Here is a 25,557-nt window from a genome sequence, read left to right as displayed (position 1 = left end):
GGATGAATGATCGGTGCCTACAACTGAATCCTGGGAAGACAGAACTCATGCTTTTAGGGAAGGATGCTCGAGCCTGGACGTCGGAATGGTGGCCCCTAGAGTTAGGAGAAGCGCCTACACCCGCCACCTCAGTGAAAAGTTTGGGAATTCAGCTGGATAATTCACATAAACATGAAAAATAATGTTAAGCATATAGCAGGGACGTGCAACTATAACATACGTCTGTTACGTAGAATCATTCCCTATCTTCCTCTAGATCATCGCCGTACCGTGGTTCAGGCCATGGTAGGGAGTAGGTTAGACTACGGCAATGCCTTTCTGGCAGGAATAGGTACTACCACTTTAGCTAAACTGCAGGTTATACAGAATACTGCTGCCAGAATGGTTTTGAATGCGCCGCCTGGATCCCCATCCCTCCCCCTGCTCAGGCAGTTACATTGGCTCCCTGTCCAAAAGAGATCTGTCTTTAAGATATGCTGTCTTGCCTTTAAAGCATTCAGAGGAGAGGGACCAGCATACCTCCATAATAAACTTTTTAAACAAGTTCATGAACGAAACTTAAGATCTAATGATCTAGTTCTCCTGAAGATTCCACGGATTAGGCTAACCCGTACTGGTGGCAGAGCCTTTTCCTATATTGCCCCTAAATTTTGGAACTCCTTACCAATTGCTTTGCGGCAATCTAGTACCTACTTGATCTTCAGGAAACAATTAAAAACATTTCTATTTTAATTAGGTCATGATATAACACGTTCTGTTCTTGTCTGCCGGATTTCTATTGGTACAGCGCTGAGATGCCCCTGGGTGAGTCATGCGCTATAGAAGACGTCAATAACATAACATAACACATAACAATGACCTAAGCGTTATCATATTAGCATCAGACACCATCCTAAAATATCATAACATGACCTTTGGCATAAACATATTAGGCCCAAACCTTATTAGCATAAATACATTACGCCTTAGGCCTCACTAGCATAAACACCTCATACAATAACCTTATAAGCATAAATACATTACGCAATAGGCATCACCAACATAAACACATTATGCAATCATCTCATTAGCATAAACACATTACGCATTAGGCCTCACCAGCATAAACACATTGTGCAATAACCTCATAGGCATAAACATCAGAGGCATAAATCATGGTGCATAAATCACATTTGTAATAGTCACCACATAAATCACATTATCGTCTTGTGCCCTACCAACCTACCACTGACCGCCTGGCCAACTGGCCTTCTCTCTGGGGCTCAAATGCCCTTGTTACAAAATGTCAGGGCTTGGCTGCCAATGCAGCAACATCAAAGGGTGACAATGCGCTGGGGCAGGGACGGAGTGTACCTAACTCCTTTCTCATCAAATGAATCAAAATGCCCCCAAAGCAATAGTAGGACTGGCACTCATTGTGCCTCTCGAGTCCCCAATGGGACAAATGGCCCTTTGGTGCAGCTGCCCGCAAACTGGCGGTGCAGCTGTGGAAATAAATGCACCACCAGCACTAAACCATGGCACCACTCGGGGACTACTGAAATAAACTGGCCGGCAAGGTGCAGCTGCCCGCCATGGCGGTGCAGCTGTGAAGCAAACCAAAAAAAGTCAAAGGAGCACTGGCACTACTGTGCCCTCTGGACCCCCACTGGGGCCCTGAAAACAATGTGCACCACGTTGGAGCGGCCGTCTCTCCTGCGGGACCGCTCAGGCACCGACAATGTACCTTAACACACCTCCCCCACCAGGCTCGCAACTTGGCCCCCCTCACTGAGATGTCTGGAGAACTCTGCAGGTCTCCTCACAAACGGTTGCTATCCCCTTGGCAGGATCAGCACTCTGGTGCAGCCTTCGCGGTTTGGGGCACTGTTCAGACCTCCGTTGGTCTTGGGACTCTTCAGAGCTGCAGGCGCATAGGGCTTCCCCTTTTCCTCACAGGGAGGTCCCGCCTTGCGAAAAGGCTTCCCTTCCGTCCTACGGCGGGAGGCAGAAAGAGCCATCACGAGGCTCTGTCTCTCCTGCATCGTGGTTGGGTGCGTCAGAGCTCCTTGGCCCCGCCCACACTCAGGCAAGGCGGTCTGGCTTCCGTGTCGTGCTGGTAGCGGCCCAGTGGCACCTTCACTCTGCGAGGCAATGTGGGGTGGGCACCAGCTTTAAATAAAAACAATTGTGTAGTGGGCACCTTCTCTTCACTTGAAACTCGGGTCGGCTCCCACTGTGAATAAAAACAATTGCAGAGTGTGCACGTGCTCAAGACAACACATGCGCAGTGGGCACGCACCTCTCAAATATGCAAAAAGCGGGCAGGGCTCCCGCTACTTCCCCAAAAACGTGGGGTAGGCACCCGCTCCCCATGCTGTGTAGGGGAATGTCCAGGTCACAGCCCAGTGCTGAAAATTAAAAATAGAAGCGCTCCACGAGGCGCTAGGTCCTGGGTAAAGTTCTAGGGGGACAAGGCTAGGCCCAGGCAGGTCAGCACACGGGGCCCTCCAGCAGGGAGGCAGTCCCTCATAGCGGTTCATCCTTGGGCCCAGCAGCAACAAGCCTCCAGCAAAAGAACAAGCACACTTTTCATTGGGTCACAGCCCCTATATTTATATTACATCTTGGCTGTGTCTGCACTTTGGGAGGGCTTAGCTGAACCAGCCAAAACTGGTTAAGGGGGAATTGGAGCACTTTGTTTACAAGGCTCCTCTTACCCTCTGTCAGTTGGGGGCTTGTCATCACACACACCACAGGGGGGGGCGGAGCCAGCATTGTACAAGCTAGGCACAGACCCAGTCAGGGACTTCTCCTCCGACTACTCTGAATGCAGATGTCCCATTCAGCCTAGTGCTGATTCCCCCTCTCCCTCCTGGAGCCACAAACACCTCACCTGCCCCTGTTACTCCAATAATTCACATCAGGCAGGCAGACACATAGCCCACAGAAATGCCAACTTCTAAAAGTGGAATTTCTAAAATAGTTATAATAAATCTGCGCACACCATTGCGCACCATTCATTATTACCATTTCAAAGATATCAAACTTGACCACGCTGCTCCTCTCATATCAGGAATTACCACTGAAACACTTATCAGGGAAGCCCCAATGCATTCTTGTGGGAGGGCAGCCTCACAGTAGTGAGAAACCAAAATAGCTGTTTGCCACTACCAGGACATGTCACACACTTAAGGTACATGTCCTGCCTTTTACCTACAATGCACCCTGCCCATAGGGCTATCTAGGGCCTACCTTAGGAGTGACTGACATGTAGTCAAAGGGGGGGTCACAGACATGGCACACACTTTAGGTGCCACATCACAGCGGCAGTAACCCTGCGCGCACAGGCCCTGCAAAGGCAGAGGCCTGCAACAGGTTTAAAAGGCTACTTTGGTGGAAAACGCAATCAGCACTGCAAGACCACCAGTTGCATTTAATTTACCAGCCCTGGGTATATGAGATACCACTTTACAATGGACTGACAGGGAAATTAAATAGGCCAAACAGGTGTAGACCAATCTTACCATGTCTATCACACAGAGCACACGCACTTTACACTGAACAGCAGTGATAAAGTGCTCCAAGTCCTATAACCATCAACACCATGTCAGAAAAAAGGCTGGAAGAAAGGCAAAAAGTTTAGGGATGACACTGCAAAAAGGCCCAAGTCCAACACCATCCCCTCCCAGCCAGAACGCAGGGTAGACCAATCACCACCTTGATGGGCTTCCCTGCCTTGGGCGATAGAACACGGACGCAGGCCCGTAACTGCAGGGACACACTCCAGTTCTACGCCATTCTGAACCCATGTGATGCCCTTTGTCAAAGCTCCCAGGACCAACTAAGCTACCCCACTGGTACACCCTAGCTGCCCACGGTCAGGACCAGGCCCTAGTATCTGGTCCTTGCCACCTCACAGAGTGGGGGCAGTAACCCCTGGCACACAGTAGCCATTCTCCACTCTACCCCTCATGGGGGCAGTTCTAAACTGCCACTGATCCTCCAGCCTAGGGTCCCCACCCTCAGGCTGACCAGAAGTCATAGGTGAGGCTCTTCTCTCCCTACCTCTCCTTCAAGGGTATAAACACATTATGCAATCACCTCATAAGCATGAACACATTACGTATTAGGCCTCACCAGCATAAACCCATTGTGCAATAACCTCATAAGCATAAACATCAGAGGCAATAAATCATGGTGCATAAATCACATTTGTCATAGGCACCACTTAAATCACATTAGGGGCTTGCACCCTACCAACCTACCACTAACCCATTGGCCAACTGGCTTTCTTTCTGGGGCTCAAATGCCCTTTGTCCAAAATGTCATGGCTTGGCTGCCAATGCAGCAACATCAAAGGGCGCCCAATGTGCTGGGGCACGGAAGTAGTGTACCTAACTCCTTTCTCATCAAATGAATCAAAATGCTCCCAAAGAAATAATAGTACTGGCCCTCACTGTGCCTTCGGAGTCCCCACTGGGACTTTCCGACAAATGGCCCATTGGTGCAGCTGCCTGCAAACTGGCGGTGCAGCTGTGGAAATAAATGTGGCTCTGGCACTAATCGTGCCTTAGGGGCCCCACTCTGGGACTACTGAAATAAACTGGCAAGCACAGTGCAGCTGCCCACGACAGCGGCACAGCTGTGAGGCAAACCAAAACAAGCTAAAGGAGCACTGGCACTACAGTGCCCTCTGGAGCCCCACTAGGGCCCTGAAAAAAATGTGCCCGACGTTGGGGGCACTCTTCAGACCTCCATTGGTCTTTGGACTCCTCAGAGCTGAAGGCGCACGGGGCTTCCCCTTTCCGTCACCGGGAAGTCCCGCCTTGTGAAAAGGCTTCCCTTCCGCCCTACGGTGGGAGGCAGGAAGAGCCGTCACGAGGCACCGTCTCTCCTGTGCCGAGGTTGGGCGCGTCAGAGCTCCTTGGCCCCGCCCACAACCAAGCAAGGCCGCGTGACTTCTGGGTCACCTTGGTAACGGCCCGGTGGCACCTTCACTTGGTGGGGCAATGCTGGGTGGGCTCCCGCTGTAAATAACAGCAATTTCGGGGTGGGGACCCACTCGAGACGCACCATATGCGCAGTGGGCACCAGCCTCTCAAATATGCAAAAAGCGGGGTGGGCTCCCAATCCTTCCCCAAAAATGCGGGGAGGGCACCAGCTCCCCATGCTGCGTAGGGGAATCTTCAGGTCGCAGCCCAGTGCTGAAAATAAAAAATAGAAGTGCTCTGCAAGGCGCTAATTCCTGGGTAAAGTTCTTGGGGCACAAGGATGGGCCCCGGCAGGCCAGCGCACAGGGCCCTCCAGCAGGGAGGTAGTCCCTTGTGGCGGTTCCTCCTGGGGCCCAGCAGCAGCAAGCCCCCAGCACAAGAACAAGCACACTTTTCATGGGGTCACACCCCCTATATTTATATTACATCTTGGCTTTGTCTGCCCTGGCACAGAACTTGTGGAAACCAGCCAAAACCGGTACAGATGGGAATTGGAGCACTTTGTTTACAAGGCTCCTCTTCCCCTTTGTAAGTTGGGGGCTCGTCATCAGACACACCACAGGTGGACGGAGCCAGCACTGTACAGGCTAGGCACAGACCTATTCAGGGACCAGGGACTTCTCCGCCCACTACTCCAGATGCAGACGTCCCATTCAGCCTAGTGATGACTCACCCTGCCCCTCCTGGAGCCATACACACCTCGCCAGCTCCAGTCACTCAAAAGCCAGACATGCAATTCAAATCAGGCAGACAGACACATAGCACACAGACTTCTAAAAGTGGCATTTCTAAAATAGTTATAATAAATCTGCGCACACCATCGCGCAGCATTTATTATTACCATTCCAAATATACCAAACTTGACTACGCCGCTCCTCTCAAATTAGGAATTACCACTGAAACACTTATCAGGGAATCCCAAATGCATTCCTATGGGAGGGCAGCCTCACAGTAGTGAGAAACCAAAATGGCTGCTTGTCACTACCAGGACATGTCACACACTTAAGGTACATGTCCTACCTTTTACCTACATTGCACCCCGCCCATAGGGCTAGCTAGGGCCTACCTTAGGGGTGTCTGTAATGTAGTGAAAAGGGGGGGGGGGTCACAGACATGGCACACACTTTAGGTGACACGTCACAGTGTCAGTAAACTGCACTCACAGGCCCTGCAATGGCAGAGGCCTGAGACAGGTTTGAAAGGCTACTTTGGTGGGTGACGCAATCAGCGCTGCAAACCCACCAGTAGCAATTAATTTACCAGCCCTGGGTATATGAGATACCACTTTACAAGGGACTGACAGGTAAATGAAATAGGCCAAACAGGTGTAGACCAATTTTACCATGTTTATCACAGAGAGCACACACAATGTACACTGAACAGCAGTGCTAAAGTGCCCAAAGTCCTAAAACCACCAACACCATGTCAGAAAAAAAGGGTAGGAGAAAGGCAAAAAGTTTAGGGACGACCCTGCAAAAAGGGCCAAGTCCATCAAGTTCTTACAGTTAAACCAAGGACTTAGCAGAACAGGGTAGGTCCTTTTCATGTATAGTAGTCTTCTTCCTAGATTTCTTGCTTCCATAAGGAAGTCAACCAAGACTTCTGCCTCTGGTTCTTGCTTCTTCTGCACAGACATACTGAGTTCCTTGAAGGAGAAGGTGAGCACTCAATGCGTTCCTTATATACAGACCTGGGGAAGATGGCTCAAAACCAACTGTCCAGTTAAATTCAAAGTTAGACAACTTTCTAAGGAAACCAATCAGCCAGAGATGTATTTTCTTTTCAGTGCACAACATCCCTGTGACACCGAGTTTCAGGTGTAACGCCACTCTCATTTGGGTTTATTCTTCTCTGACAACTCCTTTCCAGCAAGTTAATACAGTGGACGAGATGACAGGCAGCTCATTACTTTTCTAGCAGGTGTGCAACCTTGGCCTGGTCATTTTAGTCAATCATGTGTATGGTTATTGCTCTGGCCAGGTCACAGGCTGACCTGCTGGAACCAACCCAGAGAACAACTTAAGTCCTCTGCTTTCCTTCCTACCTACAAGACCATGACTGAAGCTGGTAATCTGTACAAAAAGCAAGGAGGGAAGCTAAGCCACTCCTAGATACATTCAAGGACAATGTGAGACAACAATCCTGACTACCACTAACCCCTAATGGGCACTCCACAACCTTTAGGGCAACAGACATTTATGGAGGATGCCACATAACATGCAGTCTCATACACGCCTCACATAAAAACAGAGCCAATATGGTCGGCAAGTCAGGACATTCTTCGTGGAGGTATCAGTGAGAACAAGTTCACAGCGATTCAAACAGTTTTTAGGTTTTTTATAGCGCTCGAATCAGCCGGTGGCATCTTGGCGATGCACACCTTAGCAGACATAACAAAGAGCTCATTAAAAGAGGTAGGCTTTCAATAGTTTTCTAAATTGGCTTTCAAAGAGAGGTCTTGATCAATTTTTATACCCAGATTCTTAACAGCTTGTTTGGGGGATGGGGCTGCTCCTAATTGGTAGGGCCACCACTCAATAGACCACAAAGAGCTGGCTTTGCCAAACAATATGATCTCAATTGTGTCCGTATTCAATTGTAGGTAATTGTCAGTCATCCACCCAGAGACGGCTAGCATTCCTTTCATGGAACGATCTTTTGTTGAATCAAAGTCGGCATCAAACGTGAGAGTCCATTGCGCATTGTTGACAAAGGATATGATTCCAAAAGGCTCCACAATCTTCGCAAGGGGAGCCACATATATGTTGAATAAAGTGGGGCCCTGTGGCACACCCTTATCCAGATACATATTGTCAGAGGTGTAGGGGCCCAGAGTGATAGTTTGGGATCAATCAGGAAGTGGTGAAGCCATTTGAGTGCAGTCTCCCAGATGCCAATCTCCTGCAGCCTCTTCCACAATCTAGAATGAGAGACCATATCAAAAGCAGGGGAGAGACCTAGCAGCACTAGCATGGAAGGAGTACCTGCATCTAAAGCATGTTTTAGAGAATCGGTAACCGCCAGCAACTCCGTTTCAGTGATGTGGACTGCGAAGAGTGCAGAATTGTATTCTTTTCTATATAAGCTGATAGTTGGTTATTAATTAATCCTTCTAGCACTTTTCCCAGAAGGGGTAGCAATGATATAGGGCGATAATTATATAGAATATTCGGTCTTGTGGTTTTCTTCAGAATCGGTAAAACATGCGTGGCTTTCCAATCAAAGGGAATAGTGCCTGTTTCCACCGAAAATTGATTGACTGTCTGGAGCGAGATATCTAACTAAGGATGCCAACATTTTGGGTGGAAAATATCGGAAGGGGGGCCTGACTTGGCCAAACTCAAAGACTGCTAGACTTCTTCCCGCGAACATGGCTCAATCTGAGTTAACATGGGAGCCTCAACTACTCACAGGTAGGTCTCCCTACAGAGTGTGTCGGTGTCAGAGGCGGGCTAGAAATTAAATTTTAGATAGATCTGAGAGATTTTATCCTGGAAAAACGTGTTGAGAGAGTCACACAGTTCCTGTGAGGCAAAAGATGGCTGTGAAAATGTCTGAGTGTTGTTAAAATCCTGAATGATTTCAAGAACTTTCAGTGCGTTCCTTCCTTTTAGGTTTGGTTGGAAATAAAAAGCCAGTGCGTGAATCGGATATTACAGTCTAATTTGTAAGCACCTGGAGTGGTGTGGCTCACTGGTTAGAGGCGGCAGACCCGGAAGCAGAGGACGGCCTGGGACCAGGGCTCAATTCCCGACGAGGCAGGGTCGTGTTCCAGGGTCAGCGGACTCGATAATTCTTGCCTCGGTGCCTATTCTAACCAGGGATCACACTCGGCAACTCTGGGCATTAGCTTGCCTCATCTCCACAACGGCCCCCCACATACGCCGGGGGATGCCTGGTTTCACCTTGGAGATACCCAGTAGGGACCATCTCACATGGAAAGCCAGAACGGGTTCCCCAGCGGTCTACAGCGCCGAGATACCCCATGTGGGGTGATTCAGGCGCTTTACAAGACATCATTACATTACATTACATTTGTCCTGCAGATTTGTGGTTCTGTGCCATCTTCTCTTTAAGTTTTTGACAAGCTGATGTCTCTGTTATTAGTTTGGTGGTAAACCATGGAGCAGAGGGGCATGATTTTGTGGTTTTCATGCTCCCAAGAGGTGCAGTTTTGTCAAAGACATCATTAAAGCTCAGTTAAAGATTTCTAATGCAGTGTTTACATCAGAAACGCTAGGTGGTAACGCCGAATGAAACATCTCGCTAAAACAATCTGTGGAAAAAGAGTGCCATGCCCCTTATTAATGTTTTCTCCTTTCTAGTGCTACCCAACGACTTGGTTTGTGAGGAAAGCTGAGTACGAAAAGAAATTAACTAATGATCTCTCCAGGTTAGAGGCAGGGTATTGCACAATTAATAATCTCACTGTTAGTGAATACTCAATCCAGAGTATGTCCTGCTTGGTGGGTGGGGCCAATTATTCGTTGGTAGAGGCCTAAAGATTCCATATCTGCCATTAGCTGCTCTACCTCAGGATTGGCAAGATCTTCTTTATGGTAGTTAAAATCAGCCAGTAGTAGTAAATTGTTGGTGGCTTCTACTTGGGTAGCAATGTCTTTCATCAAGCGTTGGCTAAAGTGCTTCTTAGACCCAGGAGGGTGATATAACAAAGCCCTCTTCGAACTTTCCGTAGCAGAGAGAGTAATTTTAAAAAGACCTAATTACATTGAATCTGTGATGGAATATCGATCCAAGAGAATCTGAGCGACTTTTAAAAACTATGGAGATGCCTCTACCTCTTTTCCGGTCTCTATCAAGCCTTATTAATTGATAGTGGTCAGGGATCGCTAATGTGATGGCCGGAAGATTGGAGGCATTCAACCATGTCTCTGTAAAAAAACATATATCTGGAAATTGAGAGAGGATTAAATCCCAAACTTCGATTAAGTGCTTGACTAGTGATCGCACATTACAGAGCAGGCTTACTGTGTTGGTTTTAGTGTGATTTGGGGAGGGAGAGTAATATGAAGTGATGATGACCACATAAAAAGATAGCTGAGTAGAGTAAGGTACATTTGGCAGTAAACTGGGTTTAAGTGTCAATTTAAAGTTCAGGGCTACCTGCACTGCAACCTACTGCGTCCAACTTCATGCTGTATTCATATATTCAACTACTATAAGAAGCGTCATGGCCTGGCCATCTAGAACCACCCATGTTAAAGTCAGTGCCATTAGAAATGGCTCTGTGTTAACCAAGAGTCTAGTACTCATGTTAGCATCGTATACAGCACTCGTCTGGAGACTCGTGACATGGATGCCCTGTCAACAAGACATACTGCATCAGCCAGAATCTTAAAATGAGGAGCAGGTTGTCACACGGACACAACACCTGGCACTTTGTACCCTACAATGACTATGTGTATTGTCACTCCACAAGCAGTTTCCCACCATCATGGCTGTTAAATATACTGTGGCTTTTCCATGAGAAAACACTTCCAGTTGACCTTTGAACTTCAATCTTTGCATTAACAGCCACTCTATTTTTTCTTTTTTAATTATTTGAGTTTTATATAGCGCCGGCTAGACCCGGAGGTATCAGCGCTTTACATAAGGTTCCACAAAGTTTCAAAATTACATCAGTTACCCATTACATCAGTTACTAGAAAACATTTCAAGAGCATAAAGACGAGATAAAAGGAGCTTAGAAGTGGAGGGAAATAGGATGGAGAGACGAGGGAGAGTCTGCCCAGAGTCCGGCTGGGTAGGTGACGGCCGAGGGGGAAGTCCACAGCCCATCTCCACTATAGCTATCAGGTAGCTCCACCGGGCATCAGCCAAATAGCTAGGTCTCAATGGAAGAACATTGAGAAGGGGACGAGAAAATGGAGCCTAGATGGGGAAAGGGGGTAAGGTAAAGGGGTGGAAGGGAGAATGCGAAGGCGAGACGAAGGAAAGTATGCCCAAAGTCCGGCTGGTTAGGTGATGGCCGAGGGGACCATCTCCTCCATAGCTATCAGGTAGCTCCATCGGGCATCGGCCAAAAAACTAGGTCTAGCACTAAAATAAGGAAACATTGTGTTACGAGTTCAGGAAGGGACCAAAAGTCTAGAGTCCAAAGATGGGCTGGTGGAGCTGGGAGGGGGCGGGGGAGGGAAGGAAACACAGCAGGGAGACGCAGAAAAACAATGTCAGATGTCCGGCTGGGTAAGTGGGGGTGAACCAGAGCCAGACTCCTCTGTAGCTGCATAGGACAGCTCTACCGGGCTTCGGCCAAGGTTGCTTGGGCTCTGCAGTAAGTAAAAACAGTTATGGTATCAGCCCAGTAGGCCTCGTCATAGTTCCAATGGAAAACACCGGTCCTGGTGTTACTGGGCAGCGGCATCCGCAACGTCCTCAATCTCGCCCCCGGTCAAGAACTGTGAGAGGAGAGGTGGAAGCAACTCCTTCACCTTTCCCCTCTGCGTATAAAGGAAGTTGAAGTTGAAGTTGAAATGACTTGTAAAGCGCTTGGCCACCAAGCGGTTTCATGGCGCTATGAGTTGACAAGGGAACGGGGGAGCACCGGCAATGAGTTTATTACACTGAGTAGGCTTGAGTGAAAAGGCAAGTTTTAAGGGCTTTACGGAAGTCCAGATAGATTGTCATGGATCTGATGGGAGGAGGGAGAGCATTTCAAAAACGGGGGGCAAGGAGGGAGAACCTCATGCCACCCAGCTTAGACCTCCGAAAACGGGGAACATTAAGAAGAGCCTGAGTAGAGGAGCGAAGGGTGCAGCTAGGCACGTAGGGGGAAATCATGAAGTTAATTGAAGCTGGAGTTGAGCCAGCCAGAGCCATGAAAGTCAGGCAACCCATCTTAAATAGAGATCTCTGCAGGATGGGGAGCCAATGAAGAGACTTAAGCAGGGGAGTGATTCGATGAAACTTGGGGAGCCGGTAGATGAGACGTGCGGCCTGGTTCTGTATAGATTGTAGACGCCAGAGTTCGTAGGCCGGAATGCCTATATACAGACCATTTCCATAATCCAATCTAGAGATGATCATAGCCAGGATGATTAGTTTAAGGGCATCATGAGACAAGAAACTGGAAATCTTTTGTATGACTCTAAGGGACAGGAAACAGGTAAAAACAACAGAGCTGATCTGGGGACGCATGGCGAGATCTGAACTGATTTTAATTCCCAGGGCTTTAACAGAAGTGGAAGGCACCGGTGGGTGGCCAAGGGCAGGTGGCCAGAAGGCAGGGTTCCAAGGATTGGAAGGGCCACAAGTTAGGACCAGCTCTGTCTTGTCCGGATTAAGTTTTAGATGGTTATGACTCATCCATTCATAAATAAAGACAAGAGTAGTCTGGAATTTGAGTTTAGAATCAGGGGAAGAGGAAAGATTAAGGACAAGCTGGAGGTCGTCAGCGTAATTAAAAACAGTGACCTCCATGTTTTGCAAATAAACTATAAGGGGGTTGATGTAAATATTAAATAGGAGGGGAGAGAGGGAAGATCCCTGGGGCACTCCGCAGGAAACCGAGCAAGTGGGGGCAGTAAAGCAGTCAAGTTGGACCGCCTGCATCCGGCCTTGCAGAAAAGAGGCAAGCCAGACTAATGCAGTCCCCCGGATCCCAGCTGCTTCGACACGGTTGAGTAAGATGGAATGGTCGACCGTGTCGAAGGCAGCGGATAAATCAAGGAGGACCAGGGCCAGGGAGGATAGAGGAGCCCGCACTTTTTAATTGTGTCTCTTCGCCTGCATTGTTCCCTCCTACTAGTCATTTCAACACTTCCCGGAGGAAATACCTACTATTTCAAAGAGGTATAAGCTTGTGTCCCTCCCCAATTCTAAGGACTAGGATCAGCACCTGCGAAGGCCAAAGCTGATATCCAAACTTTCCATTGGGGGATGACGACTTTAAAGCTCCCGCTCGCCGCTGGATGTATGATCCCGAAGGGGCAGCCAAGTTCAGTTCTGCATGCCAAGTTTAGTTCTGCATGCCAAGTTCAGTTCTGCATGCTGCTATGGTGTATGGCGGGTGCCATATTTAGGTCAGGCAAGTCTCTTCTGGCCACCATATTGGAGTCAGGCAACCCGCAAATCGGTCCCCCGCTGTTTATTTCAGCCTCCCAGACCCCCACGTTTCATTTGTGCAGTCTCTGTCCCTCCAGCTGGCCTCTTAAATGTGAGGGAGTCGCTACCGTTGGGTGATCAAGCAGGCAGCCGCACATTCACTCCGCCTCCCGTTTTTCCGGCAAACCCAAGTTCTCACCTCTGCTCTCCTCTGCTAAATCTCTTCGGGAGAGGACCTCAGCAGTGGCCAGGAGACACGGTGGGCACTGCGAGAGACAGGAACGGAGATTCAGGGTGCCGACGTTGTTTTGTGGGACGCTCGCTCCGCTCCTCATGCTGTGAAATGAAATGCTGCCTTCAATCAGGTACCGCTCGACCTCCACAACCGCTGATGGTTTAGGGATCTAAAACAAAAAAAGTTTATCCCAAGCCTGGAGATTCCTAGGGGAGCTCCTCTCCGTCGGTGGCCATCTTCTGGGAAAGATGAGAGTCCATTGCGCATTGTTGGCATAGGATATGATTCCAAAAGTCTCCACAATCTTTGCAAGGGGAGCCATATATATGTTGAATAAAGTGGAAAAATCTAGAAAAATGCACCATTCAGGGGCTTTGGTATGAAATGGGTTACAATGCTCATCAGTCTCCCTAACATACTCCCCACCACTCCACTCTATCCCAAATACAAAGGGCATACTCTTCAACATCGTTAAAGAGCTCTCCAACCCCAACGCCGGAAACAACGACATCACCCCTTCGCAAGGCCTCTGCAACTCCCTCGCCTCCTACTTCCACAACAAGATCGCGGACATACACAACAGCTTCAGCACTCAACCGACGCACGCCACGACCTTACCACCGCCCCCCACCACCACCCTCCGCGCCTGGACTCCGATCAGCACCGAAGACACCGTCCGCACGATGAACTCCATCCACTCCGGATCTCCGACCGACCCCTGCCCTCACCACGTCTTCAACAAGGCCGACGCTGTCATCGCACCCCACCTGCGGGACATCATCAACACCTCCTTTGACACCGCTACCTTCCCGGAGAGCTGGAAGCCCGCCAAACTCAGCGCTCTACTAAAGAAGCCATCAGCCGACCCCACCGACCTCAAGAACTACCGCCCCATCTCGCTGCTCCCGTTCCCTGCAAAAGTCATCAAGAAGACCGTCAACAAGCAGCTGGCCGCCTTCCTCGAGACGAACGGATCCCTCGACCCCTCGCAGTCTGGCTTCCGAGCCAACCACAGCACCGAGACCGCCCTGATCGCAGCCACCGATGACATCCGAGCACTGCTTGACAACGGAGAAACAGCAGCCCTCATCCTCCTAGACCTATCTGCGGCCTTCGACACTGTCTGCCACCGTACACTAGTGCAGCGACTCAGCAACGTCGGAATCCAGGAGAAGGCACTGGAGTGGATCATCTCCTTCCTCGCCGAAGGACACAGAGAGTTCGCCTCCCCCCGTTCAGATCTGAAGCTACCGAAGTCACCTGCGGTGTTCCTCAAGGCTCCTCGCTCAGTCCTACCCTCTTCAACGTCTACATGAGCCCCCTCGCAGACATCGCACGCCAGCACAACCTCAACATCATCTCCTACGCCGACGACACCCAGCTGATCCTCTCCCTCACCAACGACCCTGCCACCGCCAGAGCCAACCTTCAGGAAGGGATGAAAGAGGTAGCCGAATGGATGAAGAACAGTCGCCTGAAACTGAACTCGGACAAGACGGAAGTCCTCATCCTGGGATCCTCACCCTCCGCCTGGGACGACTCCTGGTGGCACCCCGCCCTAGGCAGCGCACCCAAACCAACAGACCACGCACGCAACCTAGGCTTCATCCTGGACTCCTCCCTCTCCATGACTAGACAAGTCAACGCCGTCTCCTCGTCGTGCTTCAACATCCTGCGCATGCTACGTAAGATCTTCCGGTGGATCCCCACCGAGACCAGGAAGACGGTCACCCAGGCCCTCGTCACCAGCCGTCTGGACTACGGTAACTCCCTCTACGCAAGAACCACCGCCAAACTCCAGAAGAGACTTCAACGGATCCAGAACGCCTCAGCACGACTCATCCTGGACATCCCCCGTCGCAGCCACATCTCCGTACACCTGAGAGACCTGCACTGGCTCCCGGTCAACAAGAGAATCACCTTCCGTCTCCTCACCCACGCTCACAAAGCCCTACACAACCAAGGACCAGGATACCTCAACAGCCGCCTCAACTTCTACGCTCCCAAACGCCAGCTTCGATCGACCGGCCACGCCCTCGCCGCCGTTCCCCGCATCCGAAGAGCCACCACAGGAGGACGGTCCTGCTCCTACCTCGCCGCCAAGACATGGAACTCCCTCCCGACCCACCTCCGCCTGACCCAAGACCACCTCGCCTTCAGGAAGCAGCTCAAGACCTGGCTGTTCGAGCAGTAGCGGTTCCCCCTCCCCGAGCGCCTTGAGACCCTCTGGGTGAGTAGTGCGCTATATAAATGCTTTGATTGATTGATTGATTGATAATGTATATAATGCATTTAATGCATGGGCTGCCGTTCTCCTTGACTAACCAATCATTCATTCCATGTATGTACAGTATGCTACAGTATTTATGTAAACGATGACTTTGCTTGTCTAAAAACACAGTAAACGCAATATGCACAAAAGGCAAAATACATTAACTTCAAAAACAAACTAGTACACCCAGATCCTCGCGCGGCCTTCCTCTGCAGGAACAGAAGGTAACAGAAGGCTGGGCGCGCATCCTAAAAAGAAATCCTTCCGGTAAACACAGGCCCTTCGAGTGCCATGTGCTTGGGCGATTTGTGAGAGTAAACGTTCTCTCTTGGCAGCCACAGAGGCAACAGATTTAAATAAGCACATCAGGGAGGGGTTGTTCTATATGACAATACAGAGCTGTGTTTGTTTACTTGGCCAGGAGGTATCATCGCATTGAACGCTAATGAGTCTCAGAACCGAGAGGCGCGCGCTCCCCCGCCCCGCCCTCCGCTCCCTGTCACTCCGCACTGGATGTCTCGCGCATCGCGTTACACTCATCCTCTTCATTTACTGGCTGGGACGCGCTCAGGCGAAGCCTAACTATTGTTTTGCCTTGGGCCCACGTGCTGCTGAGAGCTCTCAACCAAGCTTTAGAGGCCAGGAAACTCTCGAGGGTCTTGGGCAGTGGGAGTAAGGGAGGCGTGGAGCGGTACAACAGGATCAAGCGTGTTTGACTGATTTATTGCAACTAACAGCTGCACACAGAGAAACCCTGCAACCCGAGCAGACCTAATAGACAAGCTTAGAAAAAGATCACACTGAAATACAATATTTCGTGATCTCTGCCGACATTTCTCCATATGTTCTCTGTTTTGTCGTCTGATGAGCTCAGTTTGTCATTCTTGGAAAAAAAGTCCCATGGTGCTTTGCTCTTACAGATTGAGGAACAGATGTGCCTTGTTGTCTCCTGAAGCAGACACATCAATTCAGCCAATTAATGATCCCAGTGTAATTCTGTCCACGTTTATGTGGATATTATAAGTACCTTTGTAGATAAAATGTAACAAGTTGCTGTGGTGTGGAATTCTGCAATAAACTGATAAATAGCACATCATCAGAAACCAGTCTCATCACTACAGACCTACCTCCAGGCAAGGTACACCTTTGCTCATCTGCTGGGGGTATTCCTTCAGAAGTCGCTCCTCGTCCAAAAACTTGCCGTCGCGACCATTGCTGGCTGGCTGGAACAAGCCATAATTTAGAACGTCTTTTAGACCTTGCGTCAGAGTGCACAGTATCCGCTGTTTTGCGACCCACACAGTAGCCTCTGGGTTGAAACGGATGCATTTCTGCAAAACAGTAAGGCACATATTGTTACCAATGAGTTTTTAAGCCTGACATTCTTGAACTGATTTATTTGCAAAATCCATAGTAATTTATTGACACTTAGGATCTAAAGAGCGTGATGCAAAATCTTCATTCATACTTATAGATTATTGTAGACCTGTTAGAACTTCCCACGTAGACATCAATGTAGTTAATTATACCACGAGTAGAGAATATAGTGGATGAAAATACAATTTCCACCGTTTAGTATTTCTTATTTTAGGAGCTGATCCTTAAATATATCTTCTAGTTTGGCACTGAGGTTATTACCAACTTTAAAAGGTGGCGATTGCCTGGGCAATACATTACTCTCAATAAATGACCAGTAGTGTGTAATCAGGTGTAAATGTACACTCTTCACGCAGCACTGAAGTTGTTTTCACTTAGTCATTTTAACACCAAATATTTTCCCCCTTTATGAGGGCATTTTATGGTAAAAATACTACAGAATGGGAGCACTATTTTTTCAGCACAGCTGACAAGATGAGCTCTAGAGTATAATCTAAAGTAATGTATCTCTGGGCAAGTGTGTAGTAAAGTGGGCAGGTCAGTCTGTTAGTCACCAGTTGGGGTTGCACCGCCTAGCAGAAATGAAAAGTGAAACATATGTGCCATATTACAAGAAGTGAATAGTCTGTGGTGCTTCCCTAAATAGCCAGGTTTAGATCCTACAAAGTCTGATTTTCAGGTTAGTTGTACAGACCAATAGCAACTCAATATGTTCACATGAAACTGGGTATCAAAGAAGCAACTGAAACAAGTGTTCATATGGAACATATTTCCAAACACAATTTGATTACACAGACTTCTGTGCAGACTTAATCTACATAAAATAATTTATAATGAAGCAGATAATTCTTCTGTAAAGACTTAATCTTTTTTCAAATTCAAGTTACAAACAACCAGTATCTCATTATCCAATTCGATTAACCTAAATCGAAGTTTATTTCAAGCTACACATTGTAAAAATTATAGCATTTGCAATGTAGTGAGTGGTGAGAAGATTTCAAGAACCACACCAAGTGGGAAAAAAACAAAACTAGAAAAAGAACAAAGTGACCAATTATGTGAGTATAGACCCTATATTGGTTTCACTTAGGATACAGCCAGTACTATGACACATAGTAAGAGGATAAGAGCTAAGAGGATAAATACACAATGTGTTCCGTGCACAAAACTATGATCTGTCTCTTTGTTATTATCGAGGGTGTTTTGACCTTATTAGCGGATACTAGGGTCTCATCAGGAGTGAAGGATAGGCCTGGGGGATGGTTGTGTCACTGAGCGTGGTCTATTTAATTTAATGAATACCAAGGCTTGGCGAGCACAGGTCTAGGATACGGACCGTGATATGTATGGCCAATAGAGTCCAGACTAAGCCCGTCCTGTGTAATTGAATAGGTGCTCAGAAGGGCATCAATTGTTTGTGAGGTACCTTCCTTACTGAGTCTAGTAGTGCAGCTGCGGCGGAATGATAGTGGTGATGCTTCAATTATGGAACCAATATTAATACTAAACCCTGGAGCAGCCGTGTAAAGTGGTCTCATGATCTGAGATCCAACATACGACAATTAAGCATTGTTAACATCGACAAATTCAGAAATAGCCAATTAATTTGGCTGAGAGCATATTCATGGGTGTAAATTTGGCGGTAACAGTCTATATGTAGTTCTACTGGGTGTAGATAAAGACTTCTGCAACAATTTTATGTATTAAATCTTTTATTGAGCATAGGCAAACAACATGCACCTCCGAGATGTCTCTAGGAGCCGTCACCCCTCCGGGGAGGCCTAAGTCAGCGACCCCACTGACACCCATCACAAGGCCAGCGGGCACATGGTCTGTTAACACAGCAAGCCGCCTACAACCCAACTGGGCCGGCCGCGTCATAAGAGGTGCTACAGCGGTGCAAGATATGCAGTACTAGTGCAACCTGAGAGAAACAAAGAACTGTAAACAACCCCCCTACCCTTCCCACCCCTACCCTCCCCTCTCCTTGTCCAATACCGGGGATAATCAGTCGGTTGTTGTCTTCCATTAACGGCCAAGTGGTGCTGCGCGCGCTGGGCCGGTGCGCTTATGGGCGCGTGTCTTGGGTTCTGGGAGAGGTGTTTCCGCCAGGCGTAGCAGACGCAGGTAGCGTGGGCAGCTCACCTCACGAAATTCCCCGGTAAGTAGGGCGAGGAACGGTCGCCAGAGCTCCGCAAAGTCCGCTCCCCTCCCTGCCGCTGCCAGTGACAGTTTCTCCATTCCCAGGATCGCCCAGAGCCGGTGGAGCCACCCCAATTGCTGCGGAGCCTGAACTGCTCTCCAGTGGGCCACAATGTTTTGGACCGCTGCCCCTAGCGCAAGTGCTATCATTCGACCCCTCCAGGACTTCAGAGGATACATGAGGGCGTTCGGGAGGCCTAGAATAATGTATGCTGGGAAGCGCGGCAGTTGTGTATCTAGATGTGCGTCTATGAGGTCCAGGATAGGGTCCCAATAGGGGCGAAGCGCCTCACAGCTCCATAGCAAGTGTTCCAGCGTCCCTAGTTCCCCGCACCTCCTCCAGCATCTGTCGCTCACTCGGGCATCCCAGTGGTGCAATCTCTCAGGGGTGTGGTACCAGTATGTGGCTACTTTAGTTAGTGTCTCGGTGAGCCCGGTGTGGTGCGCCGAGTGTCTGGCCCTGTGGTACACCCCCTCCCATTCTTTCCTAGTAAGCTGCCGCCCTAGATCCCTTTCCCATCTGGCTTGACCCGCGTTGTACGTGTGTGCCTGAGTGAGAAGTAGCTGTTGATAAAGGTCCGAAATCAATTTCTTGTCCGAGGTGCGCGTCAGCAGCCACCGTTCATAGGGCGTGAGGTGCCGTTGGGCCCCGGGCCGGATCGAGGGGTGGAGCACCCAATGCCGCACCTGCAGGTACTGTAGGCGTTCCGATTCGGCCACACCGTAGTCCGCCTTGACCTGCTGGAACGGGAGGACCCCCTTGAGGTCGAACATGTGTCCCGCCGCTCTACAGGGCGTCGTCCGCCACGTCGTAAACGCTCCGACGTCTAAGCCCGGCGTGAAGTCCGGATTCTCAAAAATGGGGGTCATAGGCGAGGGAAAGGTGGTCAGTCCCCTGGCCACGGCCACTCTGTCCCACACTCTCAGGGCGGTGCTTGTGATTGCAGAGGCGTACAGGTTAGGGGGCCGGTGTCGGCATGGCAGGAAAGGCACGCCTTGAAGGGTACGGCCGGCCACCGCCTGGTCCTGGAAGAGCCAGTGCTTGCCGGATTCCAGTTGAAACCATTCCACGAAGGTGCGCAGCTGCGCCGCCTGGAAGTACAGGGTGAGGTCGGGGACACCGACCCCCCCGTTCGCTGGGGGCAGAGTGGCGAGAGTGTGCTTAAACCTTGGTCGCCGGCCGTTCCAAATGAATCGCGACAACTCCGATTGGGTTTGCTGAAGCCAACCCGTCGGGGGATTTAAGGGGAGCGTCTGGAACAGATACAAGATCTGCGGTAGCAGTGACATTTTGACTGCGGCAATTCTGCCTAGCCACAACAATGTAAGCGGCTTCCAACGCCGGAGCTGCTCCCGGAGTTTGATTGTGAGTGCCTCATAATTGACTCGCGCAGTACCCCGGACAGTAGGAGCCAGGCGAACGCCCAGGTACGGGACGGCTGCATCTGACCATTGTATTCTGAATTCGGACTTAATCTCGGCCACCACGTCCGGGCTTAGGGAGATGTTCAGGGCTTCGGATTTCGCTTCATTGATTTTAAAACCCGAGGCCAGGGCAAAGGTGTGAAGCTCCACAAAGAGGGCACGCAGGGATTGCATCGGGTCAGTGAGGGACAGCAAAACGTCGTCAGCGTACAGGCTGATCTTGTGCGTGTCGGCACCAAATTTGATACCAGATATGAGGGCATGCTGCCGCACCCTCTGAGCCATCGGTTCCATATACAGTGCGAATAGGAGCGGCGACAGAAGGCAGCCCTGGCGCGTGCCTCTGCCAATGTCGAATCTCGGGGAGGTATGACCGTTCACCCTTACCGCGGTGTTGGGCCGGCGGTAGCAGTTGAAGATGCGATGGCGGAGTTTCTCCCCAAATCCAAGTGGTGGAGAACCTGGTCGAGGTAGGGCCAATGCACTCTGTCGAATGCTTTCTCCGCATCGATGGTGAGGAGCATGCAGCCCGGCTTAGTGCGCGACCCGGCCTCAATGAGGTGCAGCACCCGCCTGGTGTTGTCCCTGGTCTGCCGTTGGGGGATAAAGCCCGCCTGGTCAGGGTCTATCAGCTGCTGCATGTATGGTGCGACGCGGCCCGCTAGTATGCCAGTGTAGAGCTTCAAGTCTACATTCAGCAGCGAGATGGGCCTGTATGAGCCGCATGCCGCCGGGTCACGGCCCGGTTTGGGAATTACAAAGATAGACGCCTCTAGCAGGTCCGGGTGGATGGCACCAGGCGTGTCAAAGGTGTTAAACAGGTCGCACAAGAGGGGGGCAAGCTGCTGGCAAAAGGTCTTGTAGAATGCCGCAGTATAGCCGTCGGGTCCCGGGGATTTCCCCACTTTGAGGCGGGCAATAGCAGAGATGACTTCCTCCAGGCCTATGGGCCGCTCCAGAAAGTCCGCTTGGGCTTGGGTGAGGGTGGGGAGCTCCGCACCCTGCAAGTAGGCCGGGCCGGCAGTTGGGTCCAGGTGGTCCGCGTCGTATAGCGCCGCATAAAAGTTGCCGAAGGCTGCCGCAATCGCCGCGTCCTCCGTAATCTGGCCGCCATTAGCCGACAGGAGAGAGCGCACCTGTTGCCGTTGGGTTTGCGCCCGTAGTCTGCTCGCCAGAAGCTTCCCGCAGCGGTCGCCTCCGGTGTAATAGACGTGCTTGAGGCGCATAGCGGCGTATTCCGCCACGTCTTGACCTAAAGCTGCCAACATTTTCCGCTCGGCGCATAATTGGCGCCATGCCCTTGCCGCCCCTGTGCGTTGGTGCATCTGCTCCAGTTCCGCCACCCGTTGGGTAAGCTCCGCACGCTTTAGCGCCCTTTCTCTGTTGTTGGCGGTGGCTATGGAGATAAGTTCCCCGCGCAGGACCGCTTTGAGGGCCGCCCACTGAGTGGCCTTTGTGGTATCATCATTGGCGTTGTGTTCCAAAAAGTGGTCAATCGCGGCTGTGAGTCGGGTTTGGGTGTCAGGCAACTGCAAGAGGCCATCTCGCAGCCTCCAGTGTCGTTGTGGAGCCGGCATGGCTCCCACACGAAGCGTCGCTACCACTGGGGAGTGATCCGATAGCGCGGCTGGCAGTATCTCCACCTCTTCGACCTGCAGCGCTAGTTGAGAGGAGCCTAGAAAATAATCCAGCCTCGCATACGTCTTGTGCGCCGCCGAGTAATACGTGTAGGCTGTCATCTGGGGGTGTGTGTGTCGCCATAAATCTATGAGGCCCAAGTCTGCTATGTGTGCGTGACCTGCCGCTGTGAGCGCCCCCACCTGCCCGGATCTCTGGCCTGAGCGGTCTGCCGTGTTATGAAATACAATGTTGAGGTCTCCACCCAGTAGTAAGTGAGTGTGTGTAGTGGACGTAGCGGTCTCTAGCGCCGTATGTAAGAATCTTTCCTGTCCCTCATTCGGGCCATAGACTGAACCCGGTAGCTTGTCTCCTTTCTGGTGAAGAATTGGATTGGTAGTTTAGTCTGCCCTGTTCCCATGATGCACTGGGCCAGGGACAGACTGATTTGCATATAGCCAGGTTCTGAGCTGGGATGGGGCAGTGAGATAAATAACGGTGATGGATCAAGCCCTGATCTTTGGACTGGGTAAGAGTGGTCTGTTTAACTCAGACACTCTGTTCATCACCACCCCCTTTTCTAAATCGTTTTTGGCCACTATAGGTGTGGCAGGGTATACTCAGACATGAGTCCCTTTCTCACTGCTCCATCAGGATTCAAGCAAGCCGGGCCGAAGAAGGCTGAAATGCCAGAAAACGGTCCCCGGTAGCTTGTCTCCTTTCTGGTGAAGAATAGGCTTGGTAGTTTAGTCTGCCCTGTTCCCATGATGCACTGGGCCAGGGACAGACTGATTTGCATATAGCCAGGTTCTGAGCTGGGATGGGGCAGTGAGATAAATAACGGTGATGGATCAAGCCCTGATCTTTGAACTGGGTAAGAGTGGTCTGTTTAACTCAGACACTCTGTTCATCACCACCCCCTTTTCTAAATCGTTTTTGGCCACTATAGGTGTGGCAGGGTATACTCAGACATGAGTCCCTTTCTCACTGCTCCATCAGGATTCAAGCAAGCCGGGCCGAAGAAGGCTGAAATGCCAGAAACCGGTCCCCGGTAGCTTGTCTCCTTTCTGGTGAAGAATTGGCTTGGTAGTTTAGTCTGCCCTGTTCCCATGATGCACTGGGCCAGGGACAGACTGATTTGCATATAGCCAGGTTCTGAGCTGGGATGGGGCAGTGAGATAAATAACGGTGATGGATCAAGCCCTGATCTTTGGACTGGGTAAGAGTGGTCTGTTTAACTCAGACACTCTGTTCATCACCACCCCCTTTTCTAAATCACCACCAGCAAGGTATGGCCTGCAATCTGGAAGCTATAAAGTAGAAGCCGCCCTTTAATTTCGGCTTCTTTCTGGAGGACCCTCCCCTCGAATGATTTAGCCACTAGGATCGCCACCCCGGCTGCTTTCTTCAGGGATGAGGAGAAGAACTGCCATGGAAAGGCGCGCGATTTGAGTCTGTGCTGGTCGCTGCGAACAAGGTGTGTTTCTTGGAGTAGGCAGATATCCGCCTTGGAACGCTCAAGACAGGATAGTATCGCCTTGCGCTTGTTCGGACTGTTGAGACCCCGCACATTAAGCGTGAGCACTGTTAGGTGTCGTGTCATGTCTGGGGTAATAATAAAGATGCCAATCCCCACCCGGAGGCTGTGGCTGCGGGCCAACGGACTGTGGAAGACACTGCGCTGGGAGTCCTACCGGCTCCATCCGTGGTATCAGAACCCCCTGGACAAGGAGAGCCCCCCCGCCCCTCCCCCTCATCCCCCAACTCCCCCCCCATCCCCAACTGCCCCCCCATCCCCAGCTCAACTGGAGCAACCCCCTCCTCCCGGACCCCCCTCTCCCTTGGTGCAACCCCTTCCCGCCCAATACCCCTTTCCTGCATCACCCCCCAACCCTCCTCCCCAACTGGTAAAGAAATTTGGTCCAACATTGTCCCAGGTCCAGGCACGAGGCCACTGGACCCGTGGTAAAGTAAGTCCGTAGAATGGGAGCAGTGGCGACATTGCGAGCAGGTCGGCCCACCCTTAACACTCCGCCGCAGGCGAAGAGCCAGAGTCTCCATCAGGGAAGGCCAAAAAGCACTCTGCTCTCGCCCCCGCCGCCGGACTAGAGTAGCCCGACCCAACCATGTCCTGTGGAGCTAGTGCGTCGCTCTCCCAGCGGTCAGCCATTGTTCGCCTGCGCCAGACCCTGCGCCACGGTCTCCACCGCAGCCCTCTGTCCCTCCTCTATCTCAGTAGCTGCGGGGCGTCTCGGCTTGCGTCTGCGCCGTTGCTGTTGCCAGCGTCCTGGGGCAGCTTCATTGGAGGCCCTTTCTCCCGATGATCCGTCGTCGACCACCGGCTCGTCGAGGCCCAGTACGCGGCAGGCGTCCCTGAGGGAACGCGGCTGATGAAGTATATTGCCAAGCCGGAACACCAGACGGAAGGGGTGCCCCCAGCTGTAGGAGATGTTGCGTTTTCTCAGTTCCGCTGTCACTGGTCGAAAGGTGCGCAGCTTCTCCAGGGTAAGCGCGGCTAGGTCCTGGTACAACGTCGGGGAGTGGTCGCCAAAGGTGATCCTCTCCAGTTGGCGCGCCTTGCTCAGGATCTCCTCTTTTGTCCTGAAGTCCTGCACACACACCAGGATGTCCGGTGGGTGAGCTGCGTCGGCCCTCGGCGGACCCGTCCGGTGGGCCCTGTCCAGTCGCAGGGGGGCGTCCGCCTGTCGGCCCAGAATGTGGTTGAAGAGACCCTGCGTAAACTGAAAGAGGTCTTCCGTGTCCGGGGACAGTTTCACTCCTCTGACTCTGATGTTATGCCGCCGGGAGCGGTTCTCCAGGTCCTCGGCGTGCGTCTGGAGATCCACCTGTTGGTCATGTATGCGGGCCAGTTCCTGCCGTAGGGCCTCTATTTCGGTGTCTCGTGCGTCGCTCTTCGTTTCCAGGTCTGCCACTCTCTCCCCTATGGCATCGGTGTCGCGGCGGACCTCCTTGATCTCGTCCTGGAGCTCCTTCTTTAGGGCGTGGATGTCTTCCCTCAGACCGGTGAACAGGGACTCCAGAAAGGACCGTGTGACCGGGCCCTCGGGGTCCGATCCCTCGGGGGGCGACGTGGCCACCGTTTTCTTCTGCAACAATTTTAAAGGAATAGGGAAACAGGCATCACCAGAATAAAAGCATACACATCTGTCCAAAGTCCCTAAATAATGCCCACATCCTGGGTTCTGGCCTCTTCCTCTTTTCTGTGGATGTTTGTTTTGGACTTGTGATCTGTCATGATGTGCATTTGAGTTTGTGTACAGTAGTTTTAGATGTAAGATGAGTCAATTAATTATTTTTTAGAAATCATTAACTATTTATATATTTTTTTTGTAAATATCCATTTAAGTGTAGCTGTTATTTTTAAATTACAC

The 25,557-nt window shown here is 50.8% G+C and overlaps 1 protein-coding gene across 1 annotated transcript in view; it reads right to left on the bottom strand.

Moving 5' to 3' along the window:
- Nucleotides 1-25,557, bottom strand: part of LOC147729256 (SH3 and multiple ankyrin repeat domains protein 2-like) — a 2,641,300-nt gene that overhangs the window by 1,505,678 nt on the left and 1,110,065 nt on the right. Inside the window, exon 6 of the mRNA XM_086959557.1 lies at nt 16,672-16,875. Coding sequence (XP_086815683.1) covers nt 16,672-16,875 — 204 coding nt within the window. The remainder of the gene's footprint in view (nt 1-16,671; nt 16,876-25,557) is intronic.

Source organism: Lissotriton vulgaris, chromosome 2_2, assembly GCF_964263255.1.
Source record: "Lissotriton vulgaris chromosome 2_2, aLisVul1.2, whole genome shotgun sequence".
Taxonomy (NCBI): Eukaryota; Metazoa; Chordata; class Amphibia; order Caudata; family Salamandridae; genus Lissotriton; species Lissotriton vulgaris.
This window is presented reverse-complemented; position numbering and strand designations above follow the sequence as displayed.